Source organism: Mobula birostris, chromosome 13 (genome assembly GCF_030028105.1).
Source record: "Mobula birostris isolate sMobBir1 chromosome 13, sMobBir1.hap1, whole genome shotgun sequence".
Taxonomy (NCBI): Eukaryota; Metazoa; Chordata; class Chondrichthyes; order Myliobatiformes; family Myliobatidae; genus Mobula; species Mobula birostris.
Window position 1 is genome coordinate 48595964 of NC_092382.1, and position 21754 is coordinate 48617717.

Here is a 21754-nt window from a genome sequence, read left to right on the forward strand (position 1 = left end):
CTTAGTAACATTAAGCAGAAATGTTTGGTTCTCCTTTTTATTGTTAATGTGCTTCATTACCTTTCGTGTTACAGTTAGACCTGCGGTGAGAGATTCATTGGAAGAAAACCCCAACTGGAAGCAAACCACGACTCAAATGAGGGAACAACAACATCTGAACCAGCCCGAGGATTTTGAGCATTAACTGGAGAGAACCCATCTGATTTGGAGGATCCAGTGATTCATCAGGAGAAAGTTTGGTGAGTCTCATTTACTCAAACACTGGTCCTTTAGGCATTACATACCTGTACAAAGGAAGGTAGGAAATAGTTGGAGTGAGACTGAATGTGCCCAGAAGTACCAGTTATGCCTCTGTCAGACCCAGTTACAATCACTCCAGGTCTGGTAATGTGTTTCCAGCAGCCCAGCCCTTTAAAACCACTCACATTCTGTGGAAGTTGAATCCGGATAAAGTCACTCAGAGACTGTATAAGTACAAACTCATTTTTCCAAGCACCTGGGGCTTACTCAGTTCGTCGCTCAAACAGGAACAGTCTATGACTGTACCTGCCCTATCCAGTAACTGACTAACAATTCCCCTTACACCACAGGTATATCTGTCCAGATACCCCCCACACAAGACAGGCTGGAGCCAAAGTTATTTACTACATGACAGCCCCTAAAGACAAATTACAAAATAGTCATAATGGCTTACACACACAGAACAGACTGAAGCTGTCCTATATCTACACATGAGTGCACAGGGAGATAAGCATCCTGAAACCCCAGCTAGCTACCCTCAAGAAGAAATATGGCTCAGCATGGCTCAGCACATCTGTTGATCATCAGCAGTTTCTTTCAGAAAACAAGCTGCTATTGTTTAACGAAGTGTTAACCCTTTTACATACTTTATCATTCCCTCCTTTTCATCATTACATCATCAACAAAGCAGTATTTTTTTTACAGAGAAAGTAACCGAGTACAGCATTGACTTATCAGTGGGTAAAAACAGCAGACATCAGTAATTATAACAATCATATGTACAACTATTCGGCCATAATGCAATATCTCGCCCCACATATTACCGAACAGACCTTCGAAGACCACCATTTCGACCCTTCGGTGAACCCGTGTAAATCCTGCCCTACTTCCTTGATGCTGTCAATCTCCTTGGCAGTGTGCTCGGAGAGGGATGTAATGTTAGTAGATTCATGAGGGATATAGGTGCAGCATTCTGTGTAAATAATAGCACAGGTTCCCCCTTTCTCAGCCAGGATAAAACCTAAAGCCATACGATTCTGTACGACTGTTTGCCAGATTGCAGTCATTTCAGTGGATATTTCTGTTACTTGGGCCTGTGTTTCTGTCAGGGCCCCTGCAGTATTGTGGCCAGCTCCTCAAGTGCTGTAGCCAAATTGATTCTCTCTCATGAATTCCTGGCTACTCCATAGGAGAGAAAAGCGATCATCCAAAATCGCTCAGTCTCAGTTATTCCTCTCCGCTGTTGGGCACCTGCAAGTATGGCCAGGATGCATGTTTCCCAGTATAGGAAGTTCTGTTTGGTGGGGGCCCGAGATACCATCCCTCAAGACACTGACAGCCACAGTCATCTCTGACTGAACCACAGTTCCTCACCTCACTTCCCCGGGTGATATTTGAGAAAGCCCAGTCTGAGAGTTCCTCAGTCTGGTTGAGCGGGATTACTGACATTGGAATCATAGTTTTACCATGCTGGGGAATTTCACCACAAACCCAGCAGGCCCCTACTTCTACCTGTTTGGCATAGGTGTGACAGAAAGGTGTTAACATGGGGGCCCCCGGATTCTGGGGTGAGCCCTCTCAAAGATGTAAACACGAACACCACTATCAACCAATACATTTTCCTTTAGTCCAAGAGAGTCCTTCTACTCAGTTCCTTCAGTAACACGTTTGTTGTCTGTTCGATGTATCCACCGAGATTGCCCCTTCAGTTTCACAGCTGTGGGAGTGGTCAGTAACTCCTGATGTGGTCCTCTCCACCGAGGTCCGAGTTTCCCTCGATCCCAGTTCTTGATCAGGACAAAATTCCCAAGTTCTGTGGTGGGATAGTCACTCCTCTCTGTGGGGTAGTTCTCTTCCTTGTAAGCCTGCCATACCTGCGAATGTAATGCTTGGAGAATTTTGGTTAGTTGGCCCGTAGTCATGTACAATTTCCGGAAGATTATTTATGTACAACTCCAAATGCATAACGGGAATCTGTGTAAACGTTCGCACTTTTGTCTGTTGCTAGGATATAGGCACGAGTCGGAGCAAGCAGCTCAGCCTTCTGGGTGGAGACAGCTGCCTCAAAAGAGGCTTGCTCAACTATTTCACTGTCCGTCACTATCGCATAGCCAGAATATCGTGCTGGATTCACAAAGAGCTTCCATCCTCATAAAATATTGCCTCGGGATTGAGGGGATGTTGCGAAATGGGTGGGAGAGTCTGTCCTTCTCTCACGGTGATCCGGATAGGGAGCAGTTGGTGTGGCCGACTTCATGGCCTGAAATTGCCCAGAGATGGGGTACAACATCTTGGGTTCAGTCAATATTAAAAGTGTGCCTTACCAGATGTCCCGTCTTCACCTCAGACTCCTTCCAGTATCGGAGTTGGCCCGCGGCAGAGTCTTGCCAGTCTCCCTTGGTGCTGGGGACTTGTTTTGTCAGGGTGTAGGCAAGGAACTCCAGGTTCTTCCCTCGGAGAGGTCCCAGAGTGCTATCCTTGTCTGTGCAGAGAATCTTGACTTACAATGGTTAGAGCAAGTCTCTCCCTGCTAGATTACACCTCAGACTGGTGGTGACTGTAAATGAAACCACACACTGGGTCCCCCTGGAATTCCACCTTCAGTGGCTGGGTACGTGAATACGTACGTTCTGTGCCTTCAAACCCAGACAGAGTGATTGTAGAATCTGATAGCTGGAATCCCTTTTCCAATACTATTTTCCGATACCTGGTTGAGAGTGGTTGTGGTTGCCCCCATATCAATCATAAACAGAATTGGAATTCCAGCAACTTGCAATATTACATTGGGCTCTTCCCGAGGGGTGGTACTCATGGTAGGAAGCATCCTTGCTTGTCAATTTCTATATGGATTGTTGTCCCCACCTGTCCCTTGGTAGGTTTTTGTTCCCATTTCTGATCCCCAGATATAGCTTGCTTGCGTCCTTCACCCTGCTGAACATATTCACCTTTAATATTAGTGCCCTTCGGGGTTGATCAGGATTCGAAAGTCGGCTCGCAATAGTATGTCAAAGCTCGTCGCATTCGATTTTGTTCACTGTCAGGCCAATCCATATTATTTGTTTTAATCATGTTGGCTAACTTAGTTGGTAAGCATTGGAGCAGTAAGACATCAAACTGGGCAGACGGATTCCCATCATTAAAGGCCTGGTCTCCTGTGAAAGTGCCGTAGCAGGCCACAAATCGCTCCCAATAGTCTGGTCCCGATTCCCCAGGCTTAGGTTTGCATTCAAGTACTTTAGTGATGTTTACAGGTTGCCAGAGAGCCGTTTCCAAGGCTTGAATAATCCGGTCTGTCTGTTCATTCTCATTATGGTTTCCCACTGGTAACTCCTGATAGGTTTGGTATCTCAATTCTGCCTTTCATTTCCCCCTCCTCAGCTCAGAGAATCGTGCAGCAGAGACAGAATAAATCTTGCGGTGTCACTTTATACATTTGTAGAGTACTGCAGACATACTGAACAAACTGTGCTGGTTTTTCTTTTCTATCTGGGGCCTGATTCATGATCATTATCATTTCTTAAGGCTTCCAGGGTGCATACAGAGGAATCACTGAGGGCTGTCCCTCCTCCTGCTCGTGGATTGGGCAGCATTTGGGTGGGCAATTGTCTTTGTGGAGCCATTAACTCTGGGGTTTTATTGGATTCTTCCCTCCCTGTCTCGGAATAATCCTCAGTATTCCCTGTGTGGATCTCTTTTACCCGAGCAGCCGCCGTATCTGAGCACTGGGAGGATTGGGGTTCAGGAGCACTGGGTGCACTTGGACAGTGTGCAAAGGCTCTTGTGAGAAAATCCTTCATTACCCGTTAACAGGCCTACGAGATAGGTTGTGTGAGAGTGCAGATGAACCCAATCGAACCCAAAGGAGATCAAAGTTCTTAGTGCCAGTGATTTGCTAGCTGTAAGAATGAATACCTCTCTATATAAAATTCACTGTGCACATTTTGTCACTGGGTGGAAAAAATGCACAGTACAAGATTTTTGTGCACACTGGTCATTACCAATTAGAAGGGACATTGGTGGGAAGGTGGGGAGACCTCCAGTGTCCCTGATGCCCTCACCTGCAACAGGGGTTCCCAACCTTTTTTGCACCGCAGACTGGTTTATTATTGACAATACTCTTGTGGACCGGCCGACTGGGGGTGGGGTGGGGTGGAGTTACCAAGGGACAAGGATAGCAGTCAAATAAGTTGTGTTTACTCTGAGAAAGACTACAATGACCATGAAGCCTTGCACGGGCACTTGTGTGTGCATGCGTGTACGTACCGATTTTTTTTCTACAAATTGTTTTTGGCGATTCTGTTCAGTGAAACTACACTGTACATACATTATTTCTACTTTACATAGGCTGGGTATTTATCGTATCATTCCAGCTTTTACTTTATATTACTGTTATATAGTGATAAGTCAATTATAAGTCACTTGTAAGTCATCATAACATTTTAAGTAACGTTTGGATATTAAACACACAGCACATATTTTCCCCGTATGAACATATAAAATCATTGCAACACACCAATATCGCTGAATCAATGGGAGCCCTGGGCTTGTTTCCCTGCAACAAGACGGTGCCATCGAGGGGTGATGGGAGACAGCGATATTCGAAGGGGGTTCCTTATGTCCAGTCTATTCCACAATTTAGTTTAAATTGCATTCATTGCAGAAAACCCCGCTTTGCAGAGATATGTTGGAAATGGAATCAACGTTTTTCGTGCTTTCGTGGCTATCCCAAGATATTCAGCCTTGACTTTGATCCGGAATGCCGGCAGAGATGTTATGTCAAACGTACTTTTCAGCCCACCGTCATTTGCAAGCTCGAGGAGTCGATCTTCTTCCCGTGCTGACATGGATGACGTGTGCGGTTTGACCTCTCATGCGTTCAAGTTCAGCAGAGCAGTGGGCATGATAGAGAATGAGGAAGCGTTCAGCTGACTCATATCGCCAAATCATATCGTTGCCTCGCGGCCCGGTACCGGTCCATGGCCCGGTGGCTCGGGACCACTGACCTACAAGATGTGCATCCAGCTGCAGCTTGTAACCCTGCACTTTAAGGAGATGGAACTTGAGATGGATGAATTCTGGATCATCCAGGAGTTGGAGGGGGTGATAGATATGACATGAAGAGAGGTGAGTTACACCCAAGGTGCAGGACACAGGAAACTGGGTGAGAGTCAGGAAGGGGAATGAGGTTAAATAGCCATCGCAGAGTACTCTTGATGCTATCCCGCACAACAACAGGTAGACCACTTTAGAAACTGCTCGGGGTCGGGAAATTACCTGGCAGAGGAAAGTCAAAGCGGTGACAAGGGATTTGTTAGTTCAGGAATTTAAACTAGCAGAGGTCTAATATTCTATTGGTAAGTTTGGCTTGTGCGAGAGTGGGGAGTCGGGGGTGTTGGTTAAACACAGTTGGAAAGAAACTGTTCCCAAATCTGGCCGTACGAGTCTTCAAGCTCCTGAACCTTCTCCTGGAGGGAAGAGGGACGAAAAGTGTGTTGGCTGGGTGGGTCGTGTCCTTGATTATCCTGGCAGCACTGCTCCGACAGTGTGCGGTGTAAAGTGAGTCCAAGGACGGAAGATTGGTTTGTGTGATGCGCTGCGCCGTGTTCACGATCTTCTGCAGCTCCTTTCGGTCTTATGGATGTTATGTTGACTTGTAGAAGACATTGGTGAGGCCTAATTTGGAGTCTTGTGTGCAGTTGTGGTCACCTACCTACAGGAAAGATGTAAAAGAGGTTGAAAGAGTTCAGAAAAAATTCACAAGGATGTTGCCAGGTCTGGAGGACTTGGGTTATTGGGAAAGATTGAACAGATCAGGACTTTATTGCTTGGAATGTGGAAGATTGAGGGGAGATTTGATTGTGACAGAGGTGCATAGATAGGGTAAATGCAAGCTGGCTTTCTCCCCTGGGATTGGGTGGGCTACAACCAGAGGCCATGGGTCAAGGGTGAAAGGTGAAAGGGTAGGGGAACATGAGGAGAAACGTCTTCACACAGACCGTCATCCAGGTGTGGAATGAGCAGCCAGCACGCCCGGTGCCTGCAAGCTCAAGTTGAACATTTCAGAGGTTTGTACAGGTACCTGGATGGTAGGGGTATGGCAGTAGAAAGTTTAAGTAGCTCGGCACCAACCAGATGGGCCAAAGGGCCTGTTTCTGTATTGTATTATTCTATGACTGTGACAAGAACCTGAAATACTACAAAAACTTACTTTAATTCCTTTTACTAGCTGTGCGGACCAACCATTCATCTCAGCAGGAATTGTTTATATGGTGTTAAAACTGTGGCAGTTAATAATACATAAAAGAAAAGTTAATAATACATAAAAGAAAATTCCAGCTGCACGTTAACAAAGGCTATTCGTGTGGGAGTGTTTCAGTTACTGTGGGGCCAGGCACCCATGCAGCTCAGTGGGAAGAGGGAATAATACCAATGGAGAGAGTCAAACTGAGCCAGGTCACAGATTGGGGATGGTAGAAACATAGAAAAAAACACTACCCCACAACACGGGCTCTCTGGCCCACAAAGCTGTGCCGAATATGTCCATACCTGAGAAATTACCTCTAATTTTCTGAGCTCCATATACCTGTCCAGGGGTCTCTTAAAAGGCCCTATTGTATCCACCTCTGCCACCGTTGCCAGCAGCCCATTCCACACACTCAGCACTCTCTGCGTAATAAAACTTACCCCTCACATCTCCTCTGAACCCATTCTCATAGAGACAGGAAGAACATGAGAGAATTTGATGGTCATTCCAGATACCATCACTGTGCGCAGTTAGAAGATGATTTCTTGCTCTAACTTGGGTTGAACTTCACTGTAACAGCGTGATGCCAGATCACACCTTGACAGCTCAAGTGATCTCATCTGAAATGTTGTCCTGCACCCATTGATGGATTTTGTAAATCTTTTTACAGGTTAAAAATGACAGGGAATTTGTCTACGGGAATCTTGAACACAACACGCTAGTTTTGCTGTCTCTGTCCAGATATTTAAGAAGTGGAGCAAGGGATTCACTCGATCATCTGACTGACTGGCATGCTCGTCATTTTACACAGGGAGGAACCCATTCACCTGCTCAGACAGTGGGAATGGATTCAGTCAGTAATCTCAACTGAAGGTACATCAGCAAGTTCACACTGTGCAACTCCATTCCCTGTTAGTGTTTGCTCTTTTGTTTGCCCTCTCTTTGGCTTTCATGTTGGCTTTGGCTTCTCATTTCAGCCACGGTTGTGTCCTCCTGCCTTCCCAATGCTTCCATTTCTTTGGAATGTATCGATCACTTAGCTCCTGAATTGCTCCCAGAAACTCCAGCCATTGCTGCTCAGTTGTCACTCCGACCTTTTCCTTTCCAAACAAGTTTGGCCAGCTTCTCCGTCATGGAAACATGGAGAAGTTCAGTTCTGAAACAGGCTATTTGGCCCATCTATTCAATGCCAAAAAAACACGCTCACGACCATTTCAGTAAAGAGATTTTCCAAATGTTCCCGTTAAATTTTCACCCATGGCCTCCAGTTGTCATCCCACCCAACCTCAGTGGAAAGAGCTGCTTGCATTTACCCTATCTATACCCTTATAATTTTGTATACTTCGAACAAATCTTCAATATATAATTTCCTTGTTTATGTTTAGAGCCTTTTTTAGGGGTATAGGATGATGAGGGGCATTGATTGTGTGGATAGCCAGAGGTTTTCTGCCAGGGCTGAAATGGCTAACACAAGGGGGCAGAGTTTTAAGGTATTTGGAAATAGATACCGAGGGGATGTCAGGGGTAAGTTTTTTACACAGCGAGTGGTGGGTGCGTGGAATGCACTGCCAGGTATTTGTGTGAGAGTGTTTCAGTTACTGTGGGGCCAGGCACCCATGCAGCTCAGTGGGAAGAGGGAATAATACCAATGGAGAGAGTCAGACTGAGCAGGTCACAGATTGGAGATGGCAGAAATTCCCCATTCTTACAGAGATAGGAAGAGCATCAGAGAATTTGATGGTCATTACAGATACCAGCACTGTGCCCAGTGAGAAGATGATTTCTCTCTCCAGCTTGGGTTGAACTTCACAGTAACAGTGTGATGCCAGATCACACCTTGACAACTCAATTCATCTCTTCTGAAACGTTGTCGTACATCCATTGATGGATTTTGTAAATATTTTTACAGGTTAAACACGACAAGGAATTTGTCTACAGCAATCTTGAGCACAACACGCCAGTTTTGCTGTCTCTGTCCAGATACTTAAGAAGAGGAGCAAGGGATTCACTCTATCATCCTTCCTGCTCAGACTGTGGGGAGGGGTTCACTCGATCATCTGACTGACTGGCACGCCTGTCATTTTACACAGGGGAGAGGCCATTCATCTGCTCAGACTGTGGGAATGGATTCAGTCGGTCATCTCAACTGAAGGTACATCAGCAAGTTCACACTGGGACGAGGCCCTTCACTTGTTCTGTGTGTGAGAAGGGATTTAGTCGGTCTTCCCACCTGTGGACACACCAGTCAGTTCACACTGGGCAGATGTTGGTAATCTGCTGAATTTGTGGGGAAGGATTCACTAGGTCATCTGACCTAATGGCTCACCAGCGAGTTCACACTGGAGAGCAGCTGTTCACCTGCTCAGACTGTGGGAAGGGATTCACTCGGTCATCCGCCCTACTGAGACACCAGTCAGTTCACACCGGGGAGCGGCCGTTCACCTGCCCGGACTGTGGGAAGGGATTTACTTGCTCATCTAAACTGAAGCTACATCAGAGAGTTCACACTGGAGAGAGGCCATTCACTTGCTCAGACTGTGGGAAGGGATTCAGTTCGTCATCTCAACTGAAGATACATCAGCGATTTCACACTGGGGAGCGGCCGTTCACCTGCTCGGACTGTGGGAAGGGATTCACTTCGTCATCTGAACTGAAGGGACATCAGCGATTTCACACCGGTGAGAAGCCGTTCACCTGCTCAGACTGTGGGAAGGGATTCACTCGGTCATCCGACCTACTGGTACACACGTCAGTTCATACTGGGGAGAGGCCGTTCAAATGCTCAGACTGTGGGAAGGGATTCACTCAGTCATCTAAACTGAAGGTACATCAGAGAGTTCACACTGGGGAGAGGCCATTCACCTGCTCAGTGTGTGGGAAGGGGTTCACTTGGTCATCCAACCTAAAGGCACACCAGCGAGTTCACACAGGGGAGCTGCCGTTCACCTGCTTGGACTGTGGGAAGGGATTCACTTACTCATTTCATCTGAAGGGACATCAGCAAGTTCACACTGGGGAGAGGCCGTTCACCTGCTCAGACTGTGGGAAGGGATTCAGTCGGTCATCCCACCTACTTGTACACAAGTCAGTTCACACTGGGGAGAGGCCGTTCACCTGCTCAGTGTGTGGGAAGGGATTCACTCAGTCATCTCAACTGAAGGGACACCAGTCAGTTCACACTGGGGAGAGGCCGTTCACCTGCTCAGAATGTGGGAAGGGATTCACTCGGTCATTCCACCTACTGAGACACCAGCGACTTCACACTGGGGAGAGGCCATTCACCTGTTCAGACATTGGGAAGAGAATCTCTCAGCCAAATCAACCAAATGTGCATCACTGAGTTCACACTGGGGAGAGGCCGTTCACCTGCTGTGAATGTGGGAAGCGATTCACTCAGTCATCTAACCTTATGTAACTCTCGCTTCAGCTAGCAGATTAATATAGGGGGTGATAGCCCCCCTGCCCGGCCAAACTTAAGAAATCTCGTTTGGGTGGATGCTGCGTGATGTGTCCCCTGTTACAAATCAGTACCCGGAAATAATAAACAGTACACAATATATGATTAAACGATTGAGCTTTATAATTCTTACTTTGACTGAGGCTGAGGAACTGGTGTAGGGGGCAGGGTTTCAGATTTCAGGATCATTGGGATCTCTTCTGGGGCAGGTGGGACCTGTACAAGAGAGATGGGTTATACCTGAACTACAAGGGGACCAATATCGTTTCAGGGAGGTTTGTTAGTACTATTGGGGAGGCTTTAAACTAGATTTGCAGGGGGATGGGAACCAGAGTGCCGGAGCTGACAGTGTGGCTGGGGTGAAAATAAATTATGTTAAGAGTTCAATCAAATCCGCTGATAGAAAGGTTGTGAGTGGTGGTAAAAATCTTCTGAGGTGTATATATTTCAATGCTAGGAGTATTGCGGGGAAGGCGGATGAGTTGAGGACGTGGATTGACACATGGAATTACGATGTTATAGCAATTAGTGAAACTTGGCTACAGGAGGGGCAGGACTGGCAGCTTAATATTCCAGGGTTCCAATGTTTCAGATGTGATCGAGGCAGAGGAATGAAAGGTGGGAGAGTAGCATTGCTTGTTAGGGAAAATATTACAGCAGTGCTCAGGCAGGACAGATTAGAGGGCTTGTCTACAGAGCAGGGTTCCCTTGTGGCCATTCCCCTGAACAACAAGTAAACAAGGATACTGTTGGGCTGGGGGGGAAATGACTTACTTGGGACTAGCTGCAGTAGCCGGATGTCTAGCACTGAGTCTGGCTCTGCAGTGCAGAAGGGAGGGTGGAAAAAGAGGAGAGCGATAGTGATAGGGGACTCGATAGTTAGAGGTGCAGATAGAAGGTTCTGTGGTCGTGACAGAGAATCCAGGATGGTTTGTTGCCTCCCAGGTGCCAGGGTCAAGGATGTCTCTGATTGATTGCATGACATTCTGAAGTGGGAGGGTGATCAGCCAGATGTCGTGATGCACATCGGTACCAATGACATAGCAAGAAAGAGTGAGGAGGTCCTGGAGAGTGAGTATAGAGAGCTTGGTAGGAAGTTGAAAAGCAGGACCTCAAGGGTGGTAATCTCAGGATTGCTACCTGTGCCAGGTGCCAGTGAGGGTAGGAATAGGATGCTCTGGAGGAGGAACAAGTGGCTGAGGAACTGGTGTAGGGGGCAGGGTTTCAGATTGCAGGATCATTGGGATCTCTTCTGGGGCAGGTGGGACCTGTACAAGAGAGACGGGTTACACCTGAACTACAAGGGGACCGGTATCCTTGCGGGGAGGTTTGTTAGTGCTATTGGGGAGGGTTTAAGCTCGATTTGCAGGGGGATGGGAACCAGAGTGCCAGAGCAGATAGTGGAGCGGGGGTGAAAATAAATGATGTTAAAAGCTCATGCAAAGCCACAATTAGAAGGGTTGTGAATGGTGGAAACAATCTTCTGAGGTGTGTCTATTTCAATGCAAGGAGTATTGTGGGGAAGGCAGACGAGCTGAGGGCATGGATTGACACATGGAATGACGACATTATAGCAAGTAGTGAAACTTGGCTGCAAGAGGGATAGGACTGGCAGCTTAATGTTCCAGGGTTCCGATGTTTCAGACGTGATAGAGGCAGAGGAATGAAAGGTGGTGGGGGGTGCAGGTGGTAGCATTGCTAGTCAGGAAAATGTTACAGCAGTGCTCAGGCAGGACAGATTAGAGGGCTTGTCTATTGAGGCCATATGGGTGGAGCTGGGAAACAAGAAAGGTATGGCCACATAAATGGGGTTGTATTATAGACCACCCAATAGTCAACGAGAATTGGAGGAGCATATCTGCAGAGAGATAGACAACTGCAGGAAGCAAAAATTAGTGATAGTAGGGGATTTTAATTTTCCACATACTGATTGGGTCTCCCATACTGTTAAAGGTCTAGACAGGTTAGAGCTTGTAATATGTGTTCTGGAAAGTTTTCTAAATCAATATATGGAGGTACCAACTAGAGAGGATGCAATATTAGATCTCCCATTCGGAAATGAGTTAGGACTGGCGACGGAAGTGTGTGTAGGGGAGCACCTTGGTTCCAGTGATCGTAACGCCAGTAGTTTCAACTTGATCATGAATAACGATAGATCTGGTACTCGGTTTGAGATTCTAAACTGGAAAAAGGCGAAATTTGAAGAAATGAGAAAGGATCCAAAAAGCATGGATTGGGACAGTTTGTTCTCTGGCAAGGGTGTGATTGGTAAGTGGGAAGCTTTCAAAGGAGAAAGTTTTGAGAGTGCAGAGTTTGTATGATCCTGTCAGGATTAAAGGCAAAGTGAATAGGAATAAGGAACCTTGGTTCTCAAGGGATATTGGAGCTCTGATAAAGAAGAAGAGAGAGTTGTATGACATGTATAGGAAACAGGGAGCAAATAAGGTGCTAGAGGGGTATAAAAAGTGCGAAAAAAATCTTAAGAAAGAAATCAGGAGGGCTAAAAGAAGACATGAGGTTGTTTTGGCAGTCAAGGTGAAGGATAATCCAAAGAGCTTTTACAGGTATATTAAGAGTGAAAGGATTGTAAGGGATAAAATTGGTCCTCTTGAAGATCAGAGTGGTCGGCTATGTGTGAAGCCAAAAGAAATGGGGGAGATCTTAAATGGGTTTTTTGCGTCTGTATTTACTAAGGAAACTGGCATGAAGTCTATGGAATTAAGGGAACCAGGTAGTGAGATCATGGAAACTGTACAGATTGAAAAGGAGGGGGTGCTTGCTATCTTGAGGCAAATTAGAGTGGATAAATCCCCAGAACCTGACAGGGTATTCCCTCGGATCTTGAAGGAGACTAGTGTTGAAATTACAGGGGCCCTGCCAGATATATTTAAAATGTCGGTATCTACGGGTGAGGTGCTGGAGGATTGGAGGATGGCTCATGTTGTTCCGTTGTTTAAAAAAGGATCTAAAAGTAATCTGGAAAGTTATAGGCCGGTAAGTTTGACGTCGGTAGTAGGTAAGTTATTGGAAGGAGTACTAAAAGATAGGATCTACAAGTATTTGGATACACAGGGACATAATATGGAGAGTCAACATGGCTTTGTGCATGGTAGGTCATGTTTAACCAATCTGTTTTTCGAGGAGGTTACCAGGAAAGTGGATGAAGGGAAGGCAGTGGATATTGTCTACATGGACTTCAGTAAGGCCTTTGACGAGGTCCCACATGGGAGGTTAGTTAGGAAAATTCAGTCGCTAGGTATACATGGACAGGTGGTAAATTAGATTAAACATTGGCTCAATGGAAGAAGCCAGAGTGTGGTAGTAGAGGATTGCTTCTCTGAGTGGTGGCCTGTGACTAGTGGTGTGCCACAGGGATCAGTGCTGGGTCCATTGTTATTTGTCATCTATATCAATGATCTGGATGATAATGTGGTAAATTGGTCCGGGTGCAGGTTAGTGGGACTAGGCAGAAAAATGGTTCAGCAGAGCCAAGAAGGGCATTCTGTGTGGTAGTGTTCTATGGTTCTATATGGTTAGTGAAGTAAACAAAAAAAAAAGGGCCCACTCTCTCCATTCGCATCTTCTCATTTCTCCCCAACAAAAGAACACGAAAATCCCTCTTCCAGACTCACAAGAAAGAACATTTCTCTCACTGGATGACCCCGCACTCCAAAACCCTGTTATCTCCAGTCATAACCTAAACATTGCTGCTACAGAGAAACCATTACCTCAGCAGTGAAACACTGCACAGAGGCCGTTACATTAGCAGTGAAACCTGACAGCGTGTTACACTTGTGACACACTACCGTGTTCACACTGGGGAGAAAGTTTGATTAAGCTGCTTGCTGGATATTTGTCCATCCCCGTTGCTGAATGCAATTTCGAGAGTGACTGTCGGTGCTGAACTCTGCAATTATTGCTGGTGCTCACCACACCCAGTTCTGCACCCTGGTCACTGGGCACGGGAGGAGTTTCTTCTGCTGCATATTCACCTTTAATGGGGCTGGAGTTTAATATTCTGGATCTGAGACAAATAAATCAGTTCTATTTTAAACTCTGTCTCCAGTACTTAGTGAATTTATAACACACCTAGTGTACAGTAGAGAGTCAACTCAGGCCAGCTGGACCCTGCCAGTGATTCAGTTCCACAACAGTCCTTTGAAATCCTGCCCTGTTGTTCATCTCTCACTCTCCCTGTGGTGATGGGTTCCAAACAGTCACCACTCTGTGGGTGAAGAGGTTTTGCTTGAATTCTCTGCAGACTGAAGTCGTCGAGCTGACTGCAGTTCTGTCTGAGATGTTCTTTGCCCCTCTAATCTCTGGGCTGAGGAAGAATGACATTGGTAGTTAACCTCCTTATTCAGGGCTCATTTCCACATTGTGGGTCACTTTCCCTGCTTGTATAGGGTTGTTAGAAAACACCACTGTCCTCTAAAGACTGAAAGCAGAATGGGAAACTATCAGTTGGATGTTCAACGGAGCAGAGTCGGAAACCAGAGGCGGGTCTGCACAGGGCAGAGTTTGGGGCTCTGGACGATGGTCGGGGTAAGAATGTATGATGAGGAGAAGGGAATCAGCAGCGGGGCGTGGCAACGAATGACAGAGTAGCAACATTTGGAAGCTGATTGACAGGGAATATAATTCGGTTGTCTGACTGATGACACAAGCAATGCCCGTGGTGAGGTGCTCCACTTCGAGGAACATGTGTGTGTTGGGAATAGTTTTATCTATTGAGGGAGTTGTTCCTGCTTGTTTATCCTGTGATATTATATCCAGATGGTTATTTGAGATTGTCCTGTCTGTAATAATTTATTGATTATCATATGAAATGTGAGATTCTGTCCCGAACTGGATCAGGTTTGAATTTATGGTGCCTTAATGAAGTTATGGTGGTCATTCATGAGTTTGTATTTTAAAGCAAGATTTTGGTGACTGATATTTGCCATTTCATTGTGCCTTCATAAGTAATCAGATTGATTCAAACTGCTGGATCCTGGAATGTGTTGGATTGTGTCTGGTTTCTCGGCATTTGCTGGATTTATTGCCTTGTTTGTTTGTATTGTATGTATTTTTGATTTTTTTTTTCCTTTGTTTAAACACCTTGTCCTGTATTTCTGCAAGGAACCCCTCTGTTTCTGGGAAGAGGTCTCCAACTCTCAGTCAGGTGCTCGATGCTTCCTTGTCACCATCTCGTCTGCTCAGATCATTGGGATCTCTCCCATGAAGGGTCATACTCATTCCACTGGTTAATGTTTTCTTCCATAGTGATGATTCATTTCTCTGAGTTGGCCTCTCATTGAAGTTTTCTGGCCTGTACTTCTTATCATGATTGCAGAAACACACATGGAGTGCTGAATCCTCTTCATTTTTGATGAAAATATATACATAGAAGTTTTATCTGACTGTTGTGTTTTTTTTCATGTGTGTTATTTCTCTTCCTCCTTCTGTCCAAGGTAGTGGTAATCTAAATGGGTTTGAGTGTAAATAGTCTTTTCTAAAGTTGTTATTTATCTTTGTAAATTTTACTGATTGAAATGGGACCAAGGTATTTTTATATTAAAAAAAGTTAATGTCGGTTTTGATGAAAGTATTTATTGCCTTTGTTGTATTTGTTAACAATTGAGCTCTGGTTGGCAGGTTTTTTTAAGCTTTGAACTAAATTTTGTCAAAGGTTTTCCCTATTTTGCACTACTTTCTATTTTCCTTGTTGATATTCCAGATATGTGGGTATCAAGATTCCAGATGAAGGGTCTTGGCCCGAAATGATGATTCCCATCCATAGATGCTGCCTGACATGCTGAGCTCCTCCAGCACTTTGTGTGTAGTTCTCTAGATTTCTAGCATCTGCAGATCCACTTGTTTCCCAGATACGTTTCTTGAAAGAACAAGCTGGTATTGGGGTTGTGTGGGTCTGTTTGTAAAATATTAAATAACATCATTAGAAAGAGGTGGCATAGGGTTGGAAGGTGTAGAACCTGTGGGTAGAATTAAGGAACAGCAAATGTAAAAAAAATCCCTGATGGGAATTGTATAGAGACTCCCAAACAGTAGTGAGTATGTGGTCCACAAGTTACAATGGGAGATAGAAAATGTGTGCCAAAAGGGCAATGTTACAATAGTCATGGGGGATTGTCATGCAGGTGATTAGGAAAGTTAGGATAGTGCTGATCTCAAGAGGAGGAATTCCTAGAATGCCTACAAGATGCTTTTTTAGAGCAGCTCGTGATTGAGCCCACTTGGGGATCAGCTATTCTGGATTGGGTGTTGTAATGAACCAGAATTAATTAGGTCTCTTAAGTTCAAAGAACCCTTAGGGGCAAGTGATCTTAATATGATCAAATTCACCCTGACATTAGAGAAGGAGAAGCTAAAGTCAGGTGTGGAATAAAGAGAATTAGAGAGGCATGACAGCAGAATTGGTCAAACTGGTTTGAGAAGAATACGGGCAGGGATGAAACAGAGCAGCAATGGCTGGAATTTCTGGAAGCAATTCGGAAAGCACAGGATAGACACATCACAGAGAGGAAGTAATATTCTGAAGGTAAGGTAACAAAACTGTGACTGATATGAGAAACCAAAAAACAACATAAAAACCAAAGAGAGGGCATGGAGCAAAAATTACTGGGAAGTTAGAGGATTGGGAAGCTTTTAAAAACCAACAGAATGCAACTAAAATAATTAAGGAAAAGATGGAATACATAGGTGAGCTAGCCAGTAGTATTAAAGAGGATACCAAATTTTTCTTCAGGTACATACAGTGGACAAGAGAGGTGGAAGTGGATATCAAACCACTGGGAAATGATGCTGGAGAGGTATTAATGGGGTGGGGGTGCAAGGTGAACTGATGAACTGAATAAGTATTGTACATCACTCTTATCTGTCGGAGACACTGGCAGGAATATGAAAGTCCCAGATGTCAGTGGTCAGAATGTGTAAAGTTACGTTACTCGGGAGAAGTTTCTTGGGAAACAGAGATGGTCTGAAGGTAAATAGATCACCTGGACCAGATGGTGAACACACCAGAGATCTGAAAGAAGTGGCTGAAGGGATGTGGAGGCATTAGCAATCATCTTTCGAGATCTTACCCCCACTATCCGAAATCTCTTCTCCTCACCCACCCTCCCAACTCCAGTCCTGTCCCCGCTTGCAGGGCAACAGTCTGCCGGTGTTTGCCCCCCAATGTGGTGAATCGCCACCACCGTGGGCTCAGACATTTCCACAGATGAGCCCCTCCTGTCCCCACCGGGACAAACATCCTGTCCGCCCCCTCTCTCACCGTCTTCATCCTCTCCCTCCCCGGGGAACCGGCATCAAACCGACGGGCCGAGCGGTCTCCTCCTACCTCTCAGCGATACATCAGACTCCGGCCGCAGGAGACGCTTCACAAACGCCCCAACTTCCCTCGGAGGGAAATGGAAATAAATCAGAAAGCGGACATTTACTTTGGGGTTTGTTCCTCTTTGAGAAGAGATGTCAGCGGGGTAACGCCCTCTCGGCTGGTCCGCCTCCGCTATTGGGCGTAATCAGTGATTGACATCGCTTCGGGCCAATCACTACAGCGCAGCGGAGGTGAGGGGTGGAGGGGTCTCGTGGTCGGTAGCTCAGCCGTTAAACTGCCTCAGCACGAGCGCAGCAGCGCGTGTGTGACGTCGATACGCGCGAGGGGAACCATGTGTGACGTCAGGCGGGTGGTGGAGCGCTGGTATTTAAAAACACCTGAATGGACATTTCTTATGATTTCAGTGGGACAACAACATTAATCACGGGTTTCATCACTGAATCCAGTGTTGTGAGATGTAAAGTCCCTGTTATGTGCCCGGCTGTGCCGTGTTGTTGGTGGAGTGGGCAGCGTGGTGTTTGTCTCGATTCGGGTCACAACACCAGAATTGCCAGCGGGGTCCACACACAGTGTATTAGTAACCAGAAAACCTCCCGTCCCTGCAGTCTCTGTCTCCTGGTAAACTCAACACCCTGACAATGTGGATCATAGATACCCCTTCCTCTCAGAGTCAGGGAATCATTCAGACAGCTGATCAAAGAGAGGAATTATATTTATTGGTCATTAAAGTTCACCCAGATTCGTTTGGACGGATTTGATGTGGAGTTCGGGGGTCACAGTGAAAGGGCCGGACGGCCGAACTCTCTCCGTTGTCCAAACATCCTTCCAGGTGAGATTTTGATCTTTGCTCCATTATCTCTCTTGGGTAATCTTCGTAAAAGCGGAGATCAGTTTCCATAAATCTAAAAACTCTCTGTTTTCTTGCTTGTCGCATTATTTGATCTTTAATTTTAAAGTGATGAAAGCAAACCAGAACAGATCTTGGTTTATGAGAATCCTTCAATTTCGAAGTAAATGCCTTGTGTGCCCTTTCTATAGCAGGCGGCTTTGATAGAATGGTAGGAAATAAAGTGTGGAAAAGCTTACCAAAGTAAGCAGTTAAATCTCCATCTTCAGCTCCTTCCTGCAGCCCAACAGTTCGTATATTCTTTCGGCGAGCCCTAGTTTCCAGGTCTATAATCTTATTTTGTTATCTTTGCAAATGAGTTGTAGCTTCAGGCAACTTCTGCTTAGTTATCTTCAATTCCTCTTCATGTGTAATAACTTGAGTTTCCAGGTCTTTATGTTTTCCCAGAAATGACTTCATTTCATTACTATTCTTTTCCAGTGGATCTTTAAATCATCCATTCTGATTCTTAATTGAATTCAGTGTCCGAACGATATCTTCAGCCCACGATGGCATTTCATCAGATCTTTGCTTTTGCACCTTTCCTTTCCCATTACCTTTATCACTAGGTTCAGGTAAATTCTTCCCACTTTTTGTAGACATAGACATATTGTTTCCCCCTCAAGAATCAGCAAATAAAAATTTTAAATTCAAAGTTTAAACTAGGCGAAGAGAAAGAAAACTAAGAGCAGCACAAAATTACTGCTGCTTCATTTGCAGACGGGGCGGTCCTCGCCTGCAGGAAATTCATGCAGGTGTACAGGATGATGAGAGGCATTGGTCGTGTGGAGAGGCTTTTTCCCAGGGCTGAAATGCCTAACACGAGGGTGCATAGATTGAAGCTCCTTGGTAGTCGGTACAGAGGAGATGTCAGAGCTAAGTTTTTACACAAAGAGTGGTGTGTGTGTGGAATGCACTGCCAGCAACGGTGATAGAGGCGGATGCAATCGGGTCTTTTAAGAGACTCTTAGATAGATACATGGAGATTAGGAAAATAGGTAGGGTAATTCTAGGCAGTTTCAAGAGTAAGTTACATGGTTGTCACAACATTGTGGGCCAAAGGGTCTGTAATGTGCTGTAGATTTCTATGATTCTATGAAATTCAAGGGAAATCTCCTATCCCACGGAGTTGCAACCTGTCATCACAGGGACAGTGACAGCGGAGCAGCAGGGATAGATTTTGATATACTGATATGGAACGGAAATATGGGCGAGGACCAGATGGGCCGAGTGGCCTCTCTAGTGTACATTGTGAGTGTAGTAAAGACAGTATGTACCTGAGACACGGGATTTGATACAGAACTGATTTATCTTTCACAGATCCACAATATTAAACACCAGTCTAGTTTAAGGCTAACATCAGCAGAACAGACTCCTCCAATGCTCAGTGACCAGGGGTCAGTCCTGGGTGCGATGAGCAACTGCAAGAACTGCAGAATCTGACAGTAACAGTCCCTCATGAACCTGCATCTGCCTTCAGTCACCAGATCTATACATTGCAACAGTACAGTGACCTGAATAGCGACAAAACAATAACTGTAACAAAGCATTATGACTGCAGAGAAAGTGCAGTGCAGATAGACATATGGTACAGGGTCACGTTGATTTACATTGTAGGGTCGAGTCCATTTTATCATTCATTTGGCTTATAACCGCAGACAGGAAGCCGTCCTTGAGCCTGGTGGTACGCGCTTTAAGGCTTTTGTATCTCTTCCCCGATAGGGGAGTGGGTTTGCAGCAAGAATGTCCAGGTTGTGAGGATCTTTGAGTACACGACCTGCTTTTCCGATGCAGGGGAAGTGCAGGAAGAGTCCATGGAGGGGAGGCCTGTTTCTCTGATGTTCTCTGCTCTCCAAAGTTCTCTGCAGTTCCTTGCAGTCATGGGCAGAGCAGTAGCCATACGAAGGCGTGAAGTATCGACAAGAAGCTCAGAGACCTCGGCCTTCACCCTGCCTTGTGTAGCTGGATCCTGGACTTCATGTCAGATCGCCGGCAGGTGGTAAGAGTGGGCTCCCTCACCTCTGTCTCTCTGACTCTCAGCACACATACCCCACAGGGTTGTCTCCTTGGCCCCCTACTTTACTCTCTGTGCACCCATGACTTGTGTCGTCACCCACAGCTCCAATCTGCTAATTAAATTCGCTGACCACACGACATTGATTGGCCTAATCTCAAATAATAACGAGGCAGCCTACAGAGAAGAAGTCATCACCCCGACACGGTGGCGTTAAGAAAACAACTTCTCCCTCATGGTGACAAAAACAAAGGAGCTGGTTGTGGACTGCAGGAGGAATGGAGACAGGGACCAAAATTCAACATTTCCAAGTCTGTTATTGACACGAAATGCACATTTTAATATTGATCACGACACAATGTATTTTATACATTGTTAATGACATAAAACATATTTATAGATTGTTACTGACAGAGATCGTATAATTTGTGTTCCGTGTGTTATCTGAATGTACTCGCCTGTGATGCTGCCACAAGTCAGTGTTTCTCTGTACCTGTACCTTCCCGTACTTGTGAACTTGGCAATAAATTCAACGGGACCTGAGAAATCTCAGTGAGATTTGATTAGTGATGATCATCTTGGCAGCTCGGTAGGTCGAATGTATGAGACGGTACACTGTTAAATGCAAAACCCTGAACGGTGTTGATGATCAGAGGGATCTTAGACTCCAGGTTCATCCCTCCCTGAAAGAGACTGCACAGATTGATCGGGTGGTTAAGAAGGCAAATGGCGTGGTTGTCTTTATTAGTTGAAGCACTGAGTTGAAAAGTCGGGAAGTTGTGTTGCGGCTGTTGCGAGCCTGCGGTCGGACTGTGACTGTGTCTTTAAGAGCGCCGGAGTGAGGAGGCGGGACTATGACGTCAGTCACAGGCTGACGCCGCTAACTGTGGATTTAACCATAAGAGAGAGAGCGATCTGCAGACAGGCAGTCGGCCAGTCTAAACAGAGAGAGAGACTGGAAAAGCTGATAGCTTCAGTTTGTCGCAGCTGAGGCTCGGAAATCTCCTATGCTCTTGATCATCGGTACAGGGAACCACAACGAATGTGTGTGGCTATCACTTCGTATAATCCATAGGAGTGGATTTTGGAATATCTTGGGGGACCGCTTGTGTGGTAACCCCTGGAAGACGGTATTCCTGTGACAGGTCACTTTCGCTGATAACTCGTATGTGGACGGATTCAACGGATAAGAACTTCGACGACGGTTATTTTGATGTAACGGCCTTTTCTCTACGTTTCACCCTGGATTACAAATATCTCTCTCCCATCATTTATTCCATGGATTACTGAATTTTCCTACTTTACCTTCTCAAGACTCTAAACTTTGCTCCCTCGGGCTCGATAGTTTGGGAGCAATATTTACACAATACTGTTAACTTTTCTTTATTTCGTTGTTACTATATTTTTAGTAGATACTAATAAAGATAGTGGTTTTAACATCAAAACCAGATTCCAGTGTGAACTCTGTTGCTGCTGGATCGTTTCTAAAACGTTACAGTTCGTAACACAGCTTTATAAAACTAGTTAGACCACATCTGGAGTGTCTCGTACAGTTCTTGTCGCCCCCATTCTCG

The 21754-nt window shown here is 45.6% G+C and overlaps 1 protein-coding gene across 1 annotated transcript in view; it reads left to right on the forward strand.

The window, feature by feature from the left end:
* The window catches only part of LOC140207930 (uncharacterized), an 82912-nt gene extending 68579 nt beyond the window's left edge, over positions 1–14333 (forward strand). Inside the window, exon 4 of the mRNA XM_072276468.1 lies at positions 8789–14333. Within this exon, the coding sequence (XP_072132569.1) occupies positions 8789–9824 (1036 nt within the window). The 3' untranslated portion in view covers positions 9825–14333. The remainder of the gene's footprint in view (positions 1–8788) is intronic.
* The last annotated feature ends 7421 nt before the right edge of the window (positions 14334–21754 follow it).